This window comes from Rhinatrema bivittatum, chromosome 16, assembly GCF_901001135.1.
Source record: "Rhinatrema bivittatum chromosome 16, aRhiBiv1.1, whole genome shotgun sequence".
Taxonomy (NCBI): Eukaryota; Metazoa; Chordata; class Amphibia; order Gymnophiona; family Rhinatrematidae; genus Rhinatrema; species Rhinatrema bivittatum.
Window position 1 is genome coordinate 24,519,082 of NC_042630.1, and position 19,653 is coordinate 24,538,734.

At 51.4% G+C, this 19,653-nt stretch overlaps 1 protein-coding gene across 4 annotated transcripts in view; it reads right to left on the bottom strand.

Moving 5' to 3' along the window:
• Window positions 1–6,673: 6,673 nt before the first annotated feature.
• The window catches only part of ATP8B2 (ATPase phospholipid transporting 8B2), a 51,919-nt gene continuing 38,939 nt past the window's right edge, over window positions 6,674–19,653 (bottom strand). For all 4 annotated transcript variants that reach the window (XM_029580417.1, XM_029580419.1, XM_029580418.1 and 1 more), the window contains 13 exons: window positions 19,397–19,585; window positions 19,010–19,125; window positions 18,760–18,924; window positions 18,233–18,344; window positions 17,904–18,009; window positions 17,380–17,524; window positions 17,073–17,256; window positions 14,155–14,378; window positions 13,656–13,739; window positions 12,953–13,198; window positions 12,695–12,833; window positions 9,582–9,712; window positions 6,674–8,290 (listed from right to left, as the gene is read on the bottom strand). In XM_029580417.1, coding sequence (XP_029436277.1) covers window positions 8,018–8,290; window positions 9,582–9,712; window positions 12,695–12,833; window positions 12,953–13,198; window positions 13,656–13,739; window positions 14,155–14,378; window positions 17,073–17,256; window positions 17,380–17,524; window positions 17,904–18,009; window positions 18,233–18,344; window positions 18,760–18,924; window positions 19,010–19,125; window positions 19,397–19,585 — 2,114 coding nt within the window. In that variant the 3' untranslated portion in view covers window positions 6,674–8,017. The remainder of the gene's footprint in view (window positions 8,291–9,581; window positions 9,713–12,694; window positions 12,834–12,952; window positions 13,199–13,655; window positions 13,740–14,154; window positions 14,379–17,072; window positions 17,257–17,379; window positions 17,525–17,903; window positions 18,010–18,232; window positions 18,345–18,759; window positions 18,925–19,009; window positions 19,126–19,396; window positions 19,586–19,653) is intronic.

Genomic DNA, 19,653 nt, shown 5'->3' on the forward strand with positions numbered 1-19,653 from the left:
TGGGTCCCTGGTGAGACCTCACTGGGAATACTGTGTACAGTTCTGGAGGCCGCACTTTCATAAAGATATAAACAGAATGGAGTCGGGCCAGAGGGAGGCTCCTGAAATGGGCAGTGGTCTTCATGCTAAAGCATCTAAAGATGTTTATCCTAGAGCGGTGGTTCCCCAAGCTGTCCCGGGGAGCCCCCCAGCCAGTCGGGTTTTCAGGACATCTGCAGTGAATATGCACGAGGCGTGTAAGTCTCTCTCAGGCATATTGAAAATCCGACTGGCTGGGGGGTCCCCCCGGGACAGCTTGGGGAACCTCTGTCCTAGAAGATGGGGATGATGGTGACAGTTAAATACTTCCAAGGTTCCCAGGCACAGGAGGCTCTGGGGGGGGGGGGGGGGGTAGACTTAGGAGTAACGTAAGGAAATATTTCCTTACAGGGAGGGTGGTGGATGCATGGATCGGCCTCCCCTGTGGAGATGCTGGAGACAAGGAAGCATGGGCTGAACACGGGGGATCTCTGAGGGAGCGATAGGGTTTGGAAATCCGAGGGGGGGGGGGTGTCAATGCAGATATGACGGGTGGTAAAATGGGCACTCAATGCCGTATTATAATGAGCTGCCACGCTAAAAAGGATGCGCTGGGGATCCATTGTGCGCCCAGGAGGCGGCAGTGCGCTGGTTAGGAAAACGGACGCTCAATTCGAGCGTCCGTTTTCATGCCCCGCCAAAGAAAAGCTGGCGTGCGAAATCCCCTGCGGTAACAAAAGAGCAGCCGCACAAAACGTAAACCTTGCAGGCTCGCAAAATGTAAACTTTTTTTTTTTTTTTTTTTTTACAGCAGGAAGCCAGCGCAGTTCACGCAACACCGGGGTAATCTGGGCTTGGGTTTTGCCAGTCGGTAGGAGGAAGCAGGAAATCGCTGCTGGGCTAACGGGCCCCTTAACGTGCGGTGACTTAACGCCAGCTCCAGGGCTGGCGTTAAACGTTTGCTGCATTGACAAGGGCGCGTTGGGCGAGCGGCGATTTCCTGAATTGGGAGGGGTTCCAGCCAATAGCCTCATCTACATGGCATTTACACATGATGAGCGCTGTTAGCTACGCACGTTTCGGACTTACAGCAGCAGGGGTAAGCCTCGCGCCTCCAAAACACACGTCCAACTGCTTGCACTTTCTTGCATCAGCCCTGCCATTACTTGGGTGGATGGGCACACCAAGGTCCTTCTCTGCTGTCCCGTTTCTATGTGTTGATTGCCGTTCGACCAGTTTTTTTGCAAAGACAGAGTAGAGTTATTAGATATTGTCCTGACCCGCCAGCACCGTTCCTTTCTGCCTCATTTCTTTCTGCTCTAGAGGTGTTGAATGAGAAACCCCATTGTTAAATCAGGTCAGTACTGGGCCAAAGTGTTTAAATCTGCATAAAACATTTCGTGCAGAAGTGCCGGAAGGGCTTGGGGAAGGACTGTAGACAAATGGCAGGAGCTCTTGGTCTGTTTCCAGAAAAGAGAATTTGCATAAAACCGAAAATAGACAAGCTGATGTGATGATGGAGAGCCCAATATCACTAAAAAGGGAAAAAGCCTTGTGAACCAAGCCCAGACTACTCTACTACTGTTTAAGTACAGGAGAGGAGACAAGGAGGTGCTGAGGGCCTGAAGGCAGTTTCCCTGTCCATAGGATAAAAGCCAACAATGAATCAGGCCGAAAGTCCATAAAGCTGCTGACCACCAACGTTTCTTCAGGACAGGAGCAGAGATGCGGATTCATGAAAGGCAGGCCCTGGGGACAGGAGAGGACAAAAGCTCTCCTTACAAGCAGGGGGAGGAGGGAACAGGCTGCTAACTGCAGGACAGTGGGGTGGAAGTCACTGGAATCGGCATTAAAGACAAGTACAATGTGGAAATTTGTGTGCATAATCTTTCTGATTTTTGTATGCATGTGCGATATCAATGCATGAATTGTTTGCAGATCGGTGGGGGCAGGGTTTTAGGCGCTGTCAGGGTTGTGTGGAAGCCTAGAACCTCACTAGCTGCGCTACATTTTATAATGAAATGGAGGAGCTTTTTACATTACCTTTTTAGGTGAGCTAGAACCTCGCTCCTCACCTGAGGGGCTATCTTCAGCTGTTGGGCTTAATGATAATCCTGTGGCCCGGTTACAACAATCGCTGCCGTCGCGCTAGCCCCCCGCCTCTCAGAACGATGCTTGCCAGCTCTGCCTCTCTCAGGTGGTGGACAAGAGTCTGGAACGGGGGTTGAATCTCCCACTAGGCTTGTTCTAACCATGGATGGCAGCCTGACTGGCCAGGCAGAGGCCAGGGAAGTTGGAGGGAGGAGGAAGCATTATGATCAATAAACATATTGGTGATAAGGGCCATCAGATTAGCACTCCAGTACTTCTACCAATGATAAAAGGGGTGGCAGGCAGAGTGCTCGCAGTTAGTGCCATGTGTGGTTCAGCCCAAAACGGCAGCGCTCTCTAATAGCATTGAACTATCCTGCATGGAGCAGCTGTTACAGCCCTAAACACAGAAACTGGACAGATAAAGCTCATCCATCCAATTAATTTAGCACTGTAATTCCCATCACTCCCTCAGAGATCCCCCTGTATTTATCTCATGCTTTCTTGAATTCAGATACTGTTTTTATCTCCACCACTTCCACTAGGAGGCTGTTCTGTACATCCACCACCCTCCCTGTACAGAAATATTTCTTGAGTCTACCCCCTTTCATCCTCATCGCATGACCCTCGTTCTGGAGCCTCCTTTCCATTGTAAAAAGCTCAGCTCCTGTGCATGGAAAGCTTTGAGATATTTGAATGGCTCTGTCATATCCTCTTCTATCTCACCTTTCCTCTAGGGCACATAGGTTTAGATCTTGAAATCTATCCTCCTATACTTTAGAAGGAAGACCACTGCCCATTTCAGTAGCCTCCCTCAGGACCGCCTCCATCCTGTTTATATCCTTATGAAGGTGCGGTCTCCAGAACTGTACACATTATTCCCAGTGAGGTCTCACCAGGAACCTATTCAGGGGCAATATCACCTCCTTTTTCCAGCTCACCATTCATTTCCCTATGCAGCCAAGCATCTTTCTGACCTTTACTATTGCTTTATGCACCTGTTTGGCCACCTTAAGATCATCAGATACATTTACCCCCAGAAATGGTTTTTCCTTTGTGCTTAGAATAATTTCACCTCCAATACTGTACCTTTCAGTGAGTTTTTTTTGTATCATAAATGTATTATGTTGCTTTTTTTTTTTTTAAGCATTAAATCTTTCCTGTCAGACCTTAGACCATTCCTCGAGCTTCACTAGATCCCTCATGTTTTCCACTCCTTCCTGGCTGTCCACCCTGGTATCATGGGCACAAAGAGAAACCTTTCCTGACAATCCTTCCGTCAGGATTCTAGCGTTTGTCGTTCACAAAAATGTTGAAAAGAATCAGTCCAAGGACCGATCCCTGAGGCGCACCGCTAGTAATACCTCCTCTCCTCAGAGAAAACTCCACTTACCATTACCCTTTGTCGCCTCCCACCCAGTCAGTCTCTCCAGGATCCATGCCAAGGGCGCACAATTTATTTATAAGTCTTCGGTGTGGAACTGTGTCAAAGGCCTCGCTGAAATCAAAGTGCACTACATCTAGCGCGCTCCCTTGATCCAACTCTCTGGTCACCCAATAAAAGAAATTAATCAGATTCATCTGACAAGATTTACCTGTGGTTGCCTTGGATCTGGCTTCCAAAAACTGTACTATCTTCTGTTTTAGCAGCGATTCCATTAGTTTGCTCACACAGAGGTCGGACTAATCGGCCTGTAGTTCCCAGCCTCCTCCTTACTTCCACTTTTATGAATAGGAACCACATCTGCCCTTTTCCAGTCCTCCGGATCTACTCCACACTCTAAAGAAGCACTGAAAAGTTCAGCCAGCGGAGCTGCCAGGAGATCTCTAAGTTCCCTTAGTACCCTCTGATGTATCCCATCCGGCCCCATCGCCTTATCTACAATAAGTTTAGTTAACTCCTAACGAACACACTGTTCAGAAAATCGATTGAAGTTTACTTCACTTCCAGTCTTATTTGTGTTTGCTTTATGTGGTCCTGTTCCAGGCCCTTCCACAGTGAACACCAAACAAATATTAAGCAATTTTTGCTTTTTCCTCATCAGCCTCCTACATATTCCTCCCCTTCACTTTTGAGTCTTACACTGCCACTTTTGTGCTTCTTCTATCACTAACATGTCTTAAAAAAAAAAAAAAAAGGTCGTCTCCCTGTCTTACCGGATTTTTTTTTTTCTATTTACATTTTCGCATTCCTACTTTCCCAGATATTGTCACCTGTCTCCCTCTCTCTGCGATCTCTTGTAGTTTATGAATGCGAACCTTTTCTCCCTTACCTTTTCAGCTGCTACTTTAGAAAAACATAAACTGTCTCTTTCCTCTTTATTTACTTTCCTAACAGAAAGATTAATTGCCCTTATGATGTTTCCTTTTGGTTTTGCCTACTGCCTACTGCTCTTCTACTTCTCCTGGATTTTCCTATCCAGCTTACAACTCCTTGAGGTGCTCCCCCAATATGAGAGAGTTTGTATTCCTGAAGACTTTGACCTTCGCCTTAGAATGAACCTTCATCTCTTGTGTCCTAATATTGAACCACACCATCCGGTGGTCAATGGTTCCCTGATGATCATTCACTACAACATCAGGATTACTGTCCCCGTGGGTAAGCACCAGGTCCAGTATCGCCCCCTCCCGTGTGGGTTCTGTTACCAGGTGACAGAAAAGTTCTCCTCCCAGAGAATCCAGGAGCTCCCTACTTCTAGAAGATACTGCATTGGGTTGTCCCAATCAACATCTGGAAGATTAAAATCCCTTAGCAGGCGCACCTCCCCTTTCACAGCAATCCTTGTGAATATCCTCCATTAAATCTCTGAGTATCCTCCATTAAATCTCTATCCATCTCCTCTGTCTGTGATGGAGGTCTGTATATTTCACCAATATAAATAGTTTTCCATTCCCTCTTTCCAGATTAACCCACAGTGCCTCCTCCTTACCTCGTAAACCCAGCAATGCTGTTGCTTTAATACTGTTCTTTATACATTAATTCCACTCTTCCTCCTCTCCTTCCTGAACAGATTGTAGCCGGGTATAACTATATCCCAGCCATGGTTTCCCACCTACCAGGTCTCCATGACATCCACTCTATCTAAATCAGCTTCTTCCATGACTGCCTCTAGATCTGGGACCTTATTCCTCTTACTATGAGCATTAGTGTACAGAGCTTTCCAAACGTGGCCTTTTTTTCCCCCCATATTTCCCATTTCTTTATGAGTATTTAATCTTTTACCTACCTTCGGTTTCGTTCACCCATCCTCAATGATTCCAGTTTAAAGCCCGCCTCGCTAGGTTTGCCATTCTGTGTTGGAAGACGCTGCATCCCCTTCCTTTGAGAAGTGGATCCCATCTCTGCTCAGCAATCCTTGAAATATCATCCCATGCTCCAGAAAGCCAAAAAAACACTCACCTCGACACCCTCTACGCAGTCATTCATTTGTCTCCAGACTGCAAGCTTCCCTATCTGGGCGTTTATGCTTAACTGGGAGGATTAAGGAGAGAGCCACCTGCGCACAGCAGCGCTTCAACGGCATTGAGCTTCCAAGAGGCCTGGAGAGGAGGGGACCATGCTTAAAGCCTAACCTGAGAATAGTCTCAAGCCCTCACTTACCATGATGACTTTGGGAATTTATCATTAAACCTGGTAAATAAGACACAGAGGAAGTCCTGGGGGGCTTGTTTCTTACAAGGCCCGACTCGTGCTACCATTTCACTGTAACCGTTTCTGAGCATGTTTGGGCCAAGGGCGGGAGGGCAGCTGCAGTGATAGGGCGGAGAGATTTGGGAGCTGGGGTTGAGCTGGATAAGGGGAATTCACGTGCGCAAAGTGGAGAACCTCAACTGGGCAGCTTGGGTAGTCGTTAGCCGCCGCCTTTCATTAATGTTCCTGGACAGGGAAAAAAAAAGAGTGGGTAGGCCCGACGGTCTCCAACTGCCTGTTTGTCGGCTCTTCACCTCCCGCTGTTTACTATGGGGGTCAGTTTTCAAAGGATTTAGGGTTCTAAATTCGGGAGTTAGGCTCTTAAATTGGGCCTTTATGACAAGTGTTACTAGAGCTGAGTGCATACATTCACTGGGCTCCTAAACCTAGGCACCTAAAAAATGGGTGACAGTAGGGGCAGAGTGAGGGTGGGGGAAACAGAGCTAGGAGCTTTAGCACAGACTTTCAGAACTAGGAAGCTAAGCAAACGAACAGCAGGGGCTGAAAGTTAGGCTCCCGAGTTCTAGGATCTGAAGTGCATGTGCATTTTCAGCTGAAAACGTAGGTGGCTACATTCAAGCCAAAGTTGGGAGCCTACCTTAGAGTGGTAAACTTAGGGACCCGGGTGGTGTTAGTGTGTGAGAGACGGGTTTCTCTGCTGTAACACTTGGTATTAAATTAACATTTCTCAGGGCCTGCAATACTGGCTGCATGGTGGATTTATCCAGCGTCAGAACTGCGCCTAGAGAGTTTGCCCGTGCTAAGGTAATTCATACATCAGGTCCTTTCTTCCAATTACTGAGCATAGGGAAACATTTTCTGAAATGAGCTTTTTATAAAAAAAAAGGCATAGTCTAATAAACCAATACAATAAGCAAGTATAGAAATATGTAATAAATTATATAGTCTGATAATTACAGTCAAACTGCATATACCTCTCCCCCTAAAAACAGAGAGAGAAACTAAAAAAAAAAACCATGTATTTATACATTATATAAAGAAAACCATATGAAAAAACTACTCTCTTTGGTATAAAAATTAGAATCTGCCTTTGTGCAGCAGACACAGACGTTGTGGAACAGTGTTAACTGCATGGTCAGGAATACAGTCTAGCGAGCGCTACCTCGGCCTATATTTATATAATCTCCCTCAGCAGGCGAGATCTCCCTCTTGCCAGTCCTGCTATGACTTAAACCCTCCACGAGGGAGGGAGAATGCAATTTCTCCTGCACGCTAGGCCCCACACCTGAGGGAAGAACAGTCTGGTTAAAACTCCGGCGGGGCGATGATGGGAGAAACGCCCTTCTGGGCGAGTCCTCGCCCCAGGGAGAGACCTGAGGAGCTGCAGCCTGGGCCTTGCCTCGTTGGCAGTAAGGACCTGTGTGTGCGTATGCGCGCACGCGGGAGCAGTACTTGTGTCTTAAATCCCAGGATGCCCGGCGAAGCTCCCGCGCGCTAGGAGGGTCGAAAGTGGAAACAGTAATTCTCGCAACGGTTGAGAAAGGGCGAGCGTGAAATGTTTCTTGCTCCCAAGAGATGAATCACAGTGAGCAGCACAAGCGTCGTGGGAGGGGGGGGGGGGGGGGGGGAATCACGTCGGCGTTGCTCAAGCAGCCAGCACAGAGAGAAAAGGGAACTGGGTGGAGCAGGCTGGGCGCCCCCTTGTTTTGGAAAAATAATGAGAAGCTAACCCAGCTGAAGGATTTTGGATTCCAGGCCCTCTGTCTGTACCTTCGCTCAGTGGGAAACCAGCAAGTAAGCGGCGAGATCTGTTCCACTTTGTTTGTTGGTAGGGGATAAATAAGACAGCCCCCCCCTCCCCCCCGGAGTATCCTGATCTCGGTGGCGAAGCAAGGAATGAGATGACTATGATCTGCTGGACGGGTTTTAGCTGCTCCTACAATGACAGCAGCTCGATTTGTTGCTGCCGCCTGCATCCCTGAGCTCATCCAGTCTTTGGTGTGTGTGTGTGTGTGTGTGTGTGTGTGTGTGTGTGTGCACAACGGCCCAGCGCGGTCCCGTAGCGAGAGGCAGACCGGTTCCCCTGGAAGCTGACGGACTCCGTTAGGATCTGATGGCCCCCCTAGCACATCTGAGGTTAACTCTTGGGTTCCTCTCCTGCTTTGCTCCTGTGCAGCGGAGCCTTTGGGGTTCCTGGCACAGGAACATGGAAGGCCGGAGAAGCAGCAGCGAGCCCCCAAGCTCTCTCTCTCTCTCTTACACCTTCACGGTCTTGTCGGCGCTGGGACTGCTGCTGGTGTCGCCCTTCTTTTTCCTCAGGGTCTCTATCCAGCTGGAGCTGGAGCGGGTGGCGAAGCTGGAGAGCGCCATGGAGCTGAGGCGCATGTTCATGCCAGACATGATGAGCTCCCCAAACCCTTCCTGGTGCGAGAAGGCGTAGCCAGAGCGGCGGGATCCTGCGCGCCCCACCCTGCGCATGGAGCGGCGGTGCGGCTTCTGCTTCTTACGGACCAGCTGGGTGTAGCGGACCTGAGAGAAGAGGAGAAAGTCAGGAGGAGGAGCAGCTTGCTGGCAAACCACCTTATTACTACCCCCCCTTAGAAACTTTCGGGCCAGTGCCCCCTGGCCTCCCTTAAAGGGGAAGGAGAAAGGGACTTGGCCCAGGGTCACGCACAGTGGCAGAGGGAGGTCGTGATCTCACGTGCCCTCAGCCGTAGATCATTACCACTACTGCAGGGCCTGGTGGGGGTCAGAGGCCAGGGAAAGGGTGCTGGGCGGGTTTTCCCTTACTTTCTTAAATTGAAGTCTAACTGTTAAAATTAGATATTCTTAATCTCTACAAATAATTCAGGGAGGCCCCAGTTATAGATTACATGCAGGGGTCTGATAGGGCTGCTGGCAGCACTGCCCTCTGCTGGTGAAATGTAGTACTGTGCACAGCTCTGAAGGAGCAGCAGAGGGGAGAATGGGGAATTAAGAGGAGAATGGAAGAGAATAGCGAAGCAGAGAGCAGCACCCCCCCCCCCCCACCCCTTCCCCAAGAAGGAGCCGCACTCTGCGAGGGAAGGGTCAGAAACTGCTTCTTTCTCCAAAAAAAACGGAGGAATGTTCTCTCCCACTAGTACTGTTTCACTCTCAAACCTGTCTGAACTTGGATCGAGCTAGGAGAAGAGGAGCTGCGCGGGAACACACGTGATGAGCGCTATTACCTCCCCTGGCGACTGGACGCGCTGACCCCAGTTTTGCAGCCAGGGTTACGGACGCGCGCGGGACTGCACCGGCCTGTTAAGGACTGCGAGAGGCCTCTGGAGACGGGGAAAGCCCTACAGCACCAGGCCAGCCATGAAAGGTGGACTATAAATCACCAATTAAACTAAATATAATTACAGCTTCACTCTCACGCTGTGGATCTATTCCGGGTTTTAAAGATAACACAAGTTTGCTTTGTGTTCCAACTTAATCCTGGAGTTTCCTCCTCAAAACTCCATTCACACATTTAATCCCAACATAAATGACTCCTGGAATAACAAAGGCAAAAGTGAGACTATTTGCTCGTTGTAGGATTAGTGACTCCAGGACTCGGGTGGAAGGCTCTGCATTTCTGCCAACGTGAACACCAACTGGCGTGAATGCTGGATAAAAGGTGGGGCCATTTGCAGAGCAATCATCCTTGCTTTCTGACTTCAGGCTGGGCCTGGCGGAGGTTGGTGCTAGCATACAGTAATTAAAATCACCCCCGCTTTCCTGTGGCAGACCCCCCCCAGCCTCGGCCAGGGCGACTGCCTGCCCCCCCCCACCCCCCCTTCTTGTTGCTCCTTACCGTGTCCGAGAGCTCGGGTTTCAAATCCAGCTTCAAGAAACGGATTGCCACCACCGGCATTATGCACACGACTGTAGTCAGGCCAATGGTGAGCCAGACGGTGGGCTGGGCCAGCGTGTTCTGGGAATTACCTGCAAAGAAAAAAAGGTTACTGCCTCGTTAACTGCAAGACGGACGCCGAGGCGCGGCGCGGGCGAGCAAGGGGAGGACGAGGCGAGACCTCGGCTAGAGCACTGCAAAAGCAACGAGTCACTGCAGCAGGCGGAAGCAGCCATGATGGATGAGCGAACAGGCTCCCAGGGGAGGGGGATTGTAGAGCTGAGTAGCTGGGGTGGATGGAAACATGGTGGCAGGAAAAAAAGACCACGGTGCAGGAACCAGACAGACAAGGGGGAGGTCAGAGAAAATTAGCTGGAGAAATAAGAGGGGGGAGGAGGCAATTACTTGTGTGTGAGGGGAAGGGGCTCCTCCAGCACGGTTTTGCTTGGCTGTTTCTGCTCGAGCTCCATCTCTTCCCCTCCCCCTCTAGTGCAAGGCCCACCTTGCAGCTGCTCTGCCTCATCTGGACTGGCCCCCATGGGCAGGGATGCAGCCGCCAGGCACTAGCAGCCTTTGCGCTTTGAACGGGCTGTGCTTACGGTGTTGGCGTGGGGCCTGGGCCGTGCCCCAGCCATTCCTCCTGCTGGGTCTGGGCTCTGAGTGGAGAGGGGGCTGCTTTGCAGTGTGTGCAGCCACACACGCCTGGCCCTCTGGTAGCTACAGTGAGAGGGCAGAGGTTGACAGGGAGGAGTCTCTTCTCCGAGCTGAACAGCCCTAACCTCCTTAGCCTTTCCTCACAGGGCAGCCGTTCCATGCCCCTTATCATTTTGGTCGCCCTTCTCCGCACTTTCTCCGGTGCAGCTCTATCCTTTTTTGAGAGGCGGGGAGCAGAACCGCAACCAGTATGCAAGGTGCGGTCTCTCAACGTTTTGGAGCAGGAGCTGGAAGCCAGAGGATTACAGTATCAGAGGCAAGATTGGAGAGCAAGCGAGCCAGGCAGGGCTGGCAGTAACATTTATAAACTGGGAGACAAACCGACGGAGGAACAGGACTGGGGAGTGGTCATCAAGGACCAGTCCACGCTGGTTAAGGGAACATGATCAGTGCTAGGCTCGGGTCTCATCACCGAGAGGGGCAAGAAGAGAAAATACAGCTGATGCAGCGGACGTGAAAATATGCGGCAGCGTAGACAAGATGAAAGAGAACCATGTTCCAAATGTTTACGGGTGAAGGTTTGGCACCTCCACTTCACTCCAAAAAAAAAAGGTAAAATCATGCATTAGAGAGGCAGAGCTCCAAAGGCCAAATACCTTGTTGGAAGTAAAGACCTGGCACTATGCAAACCAGAAAAAGACCAGCGCCGATGCCCCCAGCGTAGCCAGCCGCCGTGACAAAGCAGTCGGGAAAGTTAATAGGGATAAATAGAGAAGGATGACGGGCACAGGAGAGGGAAGGTACAATCTTCCGTCTCCTGAGAACGGTGTTCACGCCAGAGGAGGATGTGGACAAGGAAACCTGCCCCAGAAGCCATGCACAGCGAGAGTGAGGGAGCAAGGATGATGTGCGCTGAGCGAGAAGGGAAGCCATAGCATATAATCATTCACCTGTCCCAACAGGCTTCAAGAACTTTCCACAGAACGAGGGGGCGTGGAAGCCTTCCAGGCTCGGGATGAGCCCAAAAGCAAGGCTGGAGAGGAGAGGGAAATGGGCAGCCCGGTGTCTGGGTTTCCAGGAAACCTCAGCCCTTACAAAAAACGGCTGTTTGAGCAGCCAGAGAGCCCGACCTTCCTGGATGCGGGCATCTCGGAGGCTGGCCAGCTGCCGAGCACATCTGTTTCAGACGCAGGAGCGGCCTGGATTTCTGCACACGCACGCTAGGCTTAGGCCCAGCGCGGCAGAATTAGGGGGTGTGGGGTAGGACTGAAGACCTGTGAGCCACTGCCGTGCTGGGAGCCAGCGCGAACCATGAGCTCCAAGGGGGGAGGCGGGCACAGAGGGTGAAACTGCAGGGCTGGGGGGGGGGGGGGGGTGCAGGTACCAACACGCCTAGGGCACTCGTCATCGTGCAAGCAGCTCGAGTAGTCTCGCTGCTTCCTGCCGTACGACCGAGAGCTCAGCCTAAATCACACCATGCTGGAAGCTAAAGCCAGTTTGGCGCCAGTTTCTTTTAAGTGGGCAGACTGGGTGGAGCCGGCGTTCTCTTTTCTTCCCCCATCCGCTGCGTTTCTTTGTAAAGTATCATTCAGACAGAAAGACGGCTCGTACCTGTTTCTTTCCAGGGCAGCATTGCAGCAAATTTCTGGTTTGCTGCAATGCTGCCCAGGGATAGAGAGTCAGATTTTGATAGCAGCAGCGCACTCTCATCACCAAGAACTTCAGCTCAACTCGGCGTGGGGCCTGTGAGCTGGTGCATGCTCACCGAACCTGCAGCAGCCTGGCCCCCCGGCACCAGCGCACAGGCCCCAGGCTGAATTTATCTGAGGTTCTTCGCGGCAGCCCAGGGGAGAGGGGAGAGGGGAAGATGTGAGCAGAAGCCCGGTCCCCTCTGATGATTTTTGGGGCTTCCACTCCCCTCCCATGCCCATGGGCACCTATGGCTTAATCCGGGCCCTGGGGGTGCTTTAAATGCCCTTTGGCAGACCCCCGTTTGCTACCCCCTTACGCCTTGCTGTTTGAAAGGAGAACCTGAGCCAGCAGGAGGAGAGGGGCCTGGTGCGGACTGGGAGCGCATTGCAGTACCAGAGACCGGCAGGGCCCGAGGCTGCCCGATGCAGCTCACTGGACCAGAGCACAAGAGAGCACCAAAGGCTCGTCAGTCTCCCCAGTTTGCTTTCTTCTGCAATGCCATAGAGCCCGGCTCAGCTTGGATGTTTTCTCTTCTCTTCTTCGCTGCTTTTGGGAATGAGGACAGATCGTGGGTTTTTTTGTTTTTCGCCACCCTGGGAGGCTGCCTGCCTCGCTCGTACCCCCCCCCCAAGGCCAGCCGCGGAAAGCAGACTAAAATCCCATGCCACGGAGCTCCGCCAGTCCCTCCAAACCCCCCCCCCCCCCCGCAGAGGCGCGCGGCTACTCACCCACGAAGCGGAACTGGTTGGGGAACATCTCGAAGAGCCCGTCACTGTGCATGGCAAACAGGATGGCAAAATACATAGCCAGGCTTCCCCAGATGAAGAAGTGATTAATGGCCGTCCAGTAGCCCGTATCCAGCCCAATCTGTAAGGAGGAAAGAGGGAGGCAGGTCACCAGGGGGGGGGGGGGGGGAGGGGAAGGGGGGGTCCCGGGTGCCATCTTGGCACCGCACCGAGAGGCCCTGGCGGCTGCGCCCGACCCACCTGCACGCTGACCACGATCACCAGCGACGTGGCCACGGTGACGGCGAAGGACTGGTAGTCGGCCAGCTGAGTCCCGTCGTCCCGCGTGGCTTCCGCAAAGACCCCGTAGGGAATGAAGAACATCAGGACAGAGGTGTAAATGCCCTGAGCAATGCAGATGAAGAACTCTCGTTTGTTAAAGAGCAAGTTCAGCTGCCCCGGCTCGTACAGCTTTGGGTACTCGAGACTGCGCTGCTCCGGCACATCCTGAAAGAGAGAGGGGGGGGAGGGGAAAACGGGCCTGCATCTGAAACGGACGTCCCCCAAGCACGGGCAGCTGCGGTCTAGAAAGCTAAGCGGATATTTTCGATAATTCACAGCAGGCCCGGAGGCCGCAGCCTCGCTCTGCTCAGCCTGAACGGGTGTGTGCTCCCCCCCCCCCCCCAATAACTTCCAAACAGCTGGGCCTAGGTCAACCAAACCTGCTGGGGAGATGGGGGCGGAGGAACGGGAGATCGTCTTGAAAATGGCCGCCTCCTTTTCGGAGCGCGGGAGTGAGGCAAAGTTGGCAAACAAAGTGCACTGGTACTAGCACGAAGGCGCTGAGGACGTTGCTCGACGGAGTTCGTGTGGGGCGGGCGACTGCTTTCCAGGCGCTAGGCTGCAATCCAGGTGGCGATAGCCCTCCCCCCTCCCCATTTCTACAAACCGTACAGCCACTTACCTGGTCAAAGACTCCCATGGCAAGGACAGGCAGCGACGTATACACGATGTTATAGAGCGTGATGAAGTACTGGTCGTAGACAGTCTGCGAAGAAGAGGCAGTGGAACATTTAACAGCTGGGAACCGTGCATTAACTGCCCCCCCCCCCCCCCCCAGTCCTACAAGTGACAAGCATGCTCGATCACCGATGCCATTAGCGGGTCTGACGGTAACCTTTCCAAAGAGTGAGCACCACCGCCCTCCCCCGGAGCTCAGCAGCACCCACTAGCTCGGGGCCCTGCAAGCAGGCACAGCCAGGCAGACCTGAAGCCGTGTCCACCAGCTCCTCTAGCAACAGACTGACGTAGCTGCCTCGCCGGCGCTGCGCCAGAGGCAGAAATGCTCCGGTGTGCTTTGATGGAGGCTGTTTAAAGGGAAGGCTGCCCCGTCAGAGCCCAGGAGAAAGCGGAGGCGGCCGTGCAGTGTGCAAACGGGACACGGGCCCCAGGGCCTGGCTCACCTGGGCAGAAAATCCACAGAAGAAACCAAACCAGAAATGGACCATGGTGAAAGCAAAGTTCTTGTAGAAGAAATAACAGAGGAACTTGCACATGCGGAGGTAGGACCACCGGCCGTGCACCAAGAGCAGGCGCTGCAGAAACTTAAACTGGGAGAAGGAATAGTCGGAGGCCAGCACAGCCTGGATCCCCTCCTGTCCACTGATTCCAACACCAATGTGGGCAGCTGTGCAGTAAAAAAAAAAATATATATATATATAGCGGGTGAGAGTTTTCACAGTGCACAACAGGGGTCAAACATACAATCCCTATCCCTTATATTATATGTATACAGTATGTAGACACACAAAATCCCTCCCACACAGGCACATACAATGCTTCACTTTCAAACATACAATCCCTATCCCTTATATGTATACAGTATGTAGACACACAAAATCACACCTGGGCATACAGTGCTTCGCTTTCAAACCTACAATCCCTATCCCTTATATTATATGTATACAGTATGTAGACACACAAAATCCCCCCACACCTGCGCATACAATGCTTCACTTTCAAACATACAATCCCTATCCCTTATATTATATGTATACAGTACGTAGACACACAAAATCCCTCCCACACAGGCACATACAGTGCTTTGCTTTCAAACACACAATCCCTATCCCTTATATTATATGTATACAGTATGTAGACACACAAAATCCCTCCCATACCTGCGCATACAGTGCTTCGCTTTCAAACATACAATCCCTATCCCTTATATTATATGTATACAGTACGTAGACACACAAAATCCCTCCCACACAGGCACATACAATGCTTCGCTTTCAAACATACATTCCCTATCCCTTATATTATATGTATACAGTATGTAGACACACAAAATCCCTCCCACACCTGCGCATACAATGCTTCGCTTTCAAACACACAATCCCTATCCCTTATATTATATGTATACAGTATATACACACACAAAATCCCCCCACACCTGCGCATACAGTGCTTCGCTTTCAAACACACAATCCCTATCCCTTATATTATACGTATACAGTATGTAGACACACAAAATCCCTCCCACACCTGCACATACAATGCTTCGCTTTCAAACACACAATCCCTATCCCTTATATTATATGTATACAGTATATAGACACACAAAATCCCCCCACACCTGCGCATACAGTGCTTCGCTTTCAAACACACAATCCCTATCCCTTATATTATACGTATACAGTATGTAGACACACAAAATCCCCCCACACCTGCGCATACAATGCTTCGCTTTCAAACATACAATCCCTATCCCTTATATTATATGTATACAGTATATAGACACACAAAATCCCCCCACACCTGCGCATACAATGCTTCGCTTTCAAACATACAATCCCTATCCCTTATATTATACGTATACAGTATGTAGACACACAAAATCCCTCCCATACCTGCGCATACAGTGCTTCGCTTTCAAACATACAATCCCTATCCCTTATATGTATACAGTATGTAGACACAAAATCCCTCCCACACAGGCACATACAGTGCTTCGCTTTCAAACATACAATCCTTATCCCTTATATTGTATGTATACAGTATATAGACACACAAAATCCCCCCACACCTGCGCATACAATGCTTCACTTTCAAACATACAATCCCTATCCCTTATATTATATGTATACAGTACGTAGACACACAAAATCCCTCCCACACAGGCACATACAGTGCTTTGCTTTCAAACACACAATCCCTATCCCTTATATTATATGTATACAGTATGTAGACACACAAAATCCCTCCCATACCTGCGCATACAATGCTTCACTTTCAAACATACAATCCCTATCCCTTATATTATATGTATACAGTACGTAGACACACAAAATCCCTCCCACACAGGCACATACAATGCTTCGCTTTCAAACATACAATCCCTATCCCTTATATTATATGTATACAGTATGTAGACACACAAAATCCCTCCCATACCTGCGCATACAGTGCTTCGCTTTCAAACATACAATCCCTATCCCTTATATTATATGTATACAGTATGTAGACACAAAATCCCTCCCACACCTGCGCATACAGTGCTTCGCTTTCAAACATACAATCCCTATCCCTTATATTATATGTATACAGTATGTAGACACACAAAATCCCCCCACACCTGCGCATACAGTGCTTCGCTTTCAAACATACAATCCCCTATCCCTTATATTATATGTATACAGTATGTAGACACACAAAATCCCCCCACACCTGCGCATACAATGCTTCGCTTTCAAACACACAATCCCTATCCCTTATATTATATGTATACAGTATGTAGACACAAAATCCCTCCCACACAGGCACATACAGTGCTTCGCTTTCAAACATACAATCCCCTATCCCTTATATTATATGTATACAGTTTGTAGACACACAAAATCCCTCCCACACAGGCACATACAATGCTTTGCTTTCTTCGAAAGCCAGAAGGATGCTGGAGTGCCCAGGGCTACAAACAGCCAGCAGGAAAAAGTTGGGGATATTGCTTCTGTATCTGGCGAGACCTGAGTGGGAGGGCTGTGCAGAATGCCAGCGATTGCACCTTCCAAAAGATTTCAACTGAACAAGAGCCAGTGCACAGGGGGCAGCTCCTAAAACGGTCAATGGTCTTCATCATGAAGAACCGGGAGACAGACGTAAAGATCTAAACGTGCCTACCCTGGAGCAGGGGTTCTCAACCCATCCTCAGAACACAGCCAGTCGGGTTTTCGGGATATCTGCAGCGAATTTGCACAGCGTCCAGGCAGTACAGGCAAAGGTCTCTCATCCATGATCAGGATGGACATCCCGACCGCGCAGCTGGCTGGGTGTGTGGCGAGGATGGGCTGAGAAGCTGCATCGGGCCTCTCTCCGTCCTTACTTTTAATCATGCTGACATCATTGGCACCGTCCCCGATGGCCAGGGTCACAGCCTTCTTGTACTTCTTGACCAGCTCCACCACCTGCGCCTTCTGTAGCGGCGTCACCCGGCAGCAGATCACGGCCTTGCAGGCACAGGCCGTCTCCAGGAACTCCTGCTCCATGTCCGCTTCGAGCGCGTGAGCCTGGGAGCGGGAACGAGAAGGGGGTAATAGCGAGGGAGGCCTACAAAGCCCTGCTGGGCCTGCCCGCACCACGTGCCTCCCTGCTGGACCATGCGCCCACGGATACAGCAGCGGGTCTCTTACCAGACTGTGCCCATTGATGACCAAGGCGTACTCTCCAGCCACAGCCTCCAGGACGGACGTGATCTGGGCGGGCGACATTTTCTCTGGACATAAGAAACCATTTCCAACGGACCGACAGCTGTCCATCATCTTCACCCGTGCTTTCCTGAAAGGGGGGGGAGGGGAATCAAAGAGCGAGGCTGAATTTGGGAAAGTCTCGGCCCCCCCCCAGACCGGCTGCCTTACCTGCTCCTTCTGCGGCTCCTGCTCACCCTCCCTCCTGAGAATCCCAATGCCTTACCCTGGCGCCTCTCCCCCCCCCCTCCAGCCCCCTTACTCCTCTACCTGAGCGGCACCCCACTTACCCCAGCTGCTTCTCCACGCCCAGAGTCGCTCTCCTCCCCACTATTCCCCGAAGTCGCCGCATTTACCTCCGCAACTCCTCCCCGTCCACCCCCCCCCCCCCCCCCCCGAGCAGCTGCTTCAGCTTCTTCTCCCCCGCCATTCTCAGCTGCGCTGCTTTATCTCAGCGCCTCCCGCCTCACCTCAGCTCTTCCTGCACCTCCCGCACCGTGTGGCCAGTGATGATAAATATCTCGGTCATGTCGTCCGTCAGCATTTTACAGGAGTAGCCGATGTTCACTGCTGTCTCTGAGGGAGGAATGAGAAACGGTAAAGACCGGGAAACTAAAAACAAACCACCTCTGGCCAAGCCACATTCACCTAATCCCCCCTCTCACCCCCTCTGAATATCGAGCATCCATCTAATCTTGCACAGAGGACCGTGGGTCCCCAAGGAGACACTTGTTGTGTGGCAAGGCAAGAGCAAAAGATCAAAAGCAACAGCAAGGAAATACTGAAAGATGGAGTGCACCTTGTTTGTCTCCGGTCAGAACCCAGATCTTGATGTTAGCCAGCGTCAGGATGGCGATGGTTTCAGGAACTCCCTCCTGCAGTTTGTCCTCAATAGCTGTCGCCCCCAGCAGCTGTAAAACAAAAAGGTGGAACAACAGAAAAAAAAACAAACTATCAGTCTCTCCGAATACACAGTGTACACGTCGATAACCATTTACACACCCAGCCATACACATGCACGTGCTAAGATAGGTATTCGGTGGCCAAGCAAGAGCCCTCATGATTTAGCACCGGCTTTACTACAGCAACATCAATCCAAAAGGTGCCCGCCAAGGAAAACCACAGACGCAACCTTCTCAGGAACATCCAGATAGGAGAGAACAGCAATTCAGCTTAAACCCCTACACAAAAAGAAATCTTAAAAAACAGAAACCGCACACACGCCCAAGAACGTGCACACGCACACACATCACTCCCATACAGCGAAGCCCAGAGAGACACACTGACAAATCCACCTGCACACTCACAATGAGTGGAAGCATGTACCATCATATCGTGCTCAATCTCTTCGTACACTGCACTCAGCTTCTCTTCACGGCCCTCCAAGGTTGAGTTAGCCCACTGCAGCCTCTCCGCCCAGTCTTCATAGTACTCCTCCTCCAGGTCCTTATAGGCCAGCACCAGTGTCCGCAGGCCATCCCCTGCATATTCCTGCACAAAAGCAGCGAGACGCTCGTGGGAAGGGAAAAAGGACCGGGCACGCCCTCATCCCCCCCCTCCCCAGCCAGGAACTCACGTTGAGGTGCTCCGTGGTGGCGCCCATTAGCATCTGGTTAGAAGGGTGGAGCCTCTCAAACAGGATGGTGTCAGCTCCTTTGCAGTACAGACGGATCCTCCCCTCCGGATTCCGCACTAGGACGGGGCCAGAAATACCTGGTCACGTTTCTCCCTTCTCCTCCGGCGCCGCTTACCCTCGGACGCTCCCCAGCCTTTCCAGCCGCTTCGTCCCTTTCCCATCTCAGCTTTTTAACCTGCAGCTTCCCTCTTTCTCCCATTCCCAGCCCTCCGCCGAGCTCTCTCCCCCCCCCAGCTCTCCTCCGTCCCCTGGGCGCCCCTTCCCCGGCTCCTTCCCTCCCCCGCCCCCCCCTGTCCTAAGCTCTACGTCTTTTCCGGGGGCTCTCACCGACGACGGACATTCTTTTTCGCAGGTTGTTGAAATCCAGGATAGCCAGGAGCTGGTAGGTGATTGGTTTCCCCATCTCGTGAACGGTGATGGTCTTTGGGGTGCGGGAACGGAACACGAAGCCAAAATTCCGGGCCGCGGTGACGAGAGCGCCTTCGTCGGGTGACTGTGCTTTGTAGTACAGTCCTCCTGCCAAAAAAAAAGGGCAAGGTACAGCTTGTCATGCTTACTAAAGAGACGAGGAATTCACAACGCCT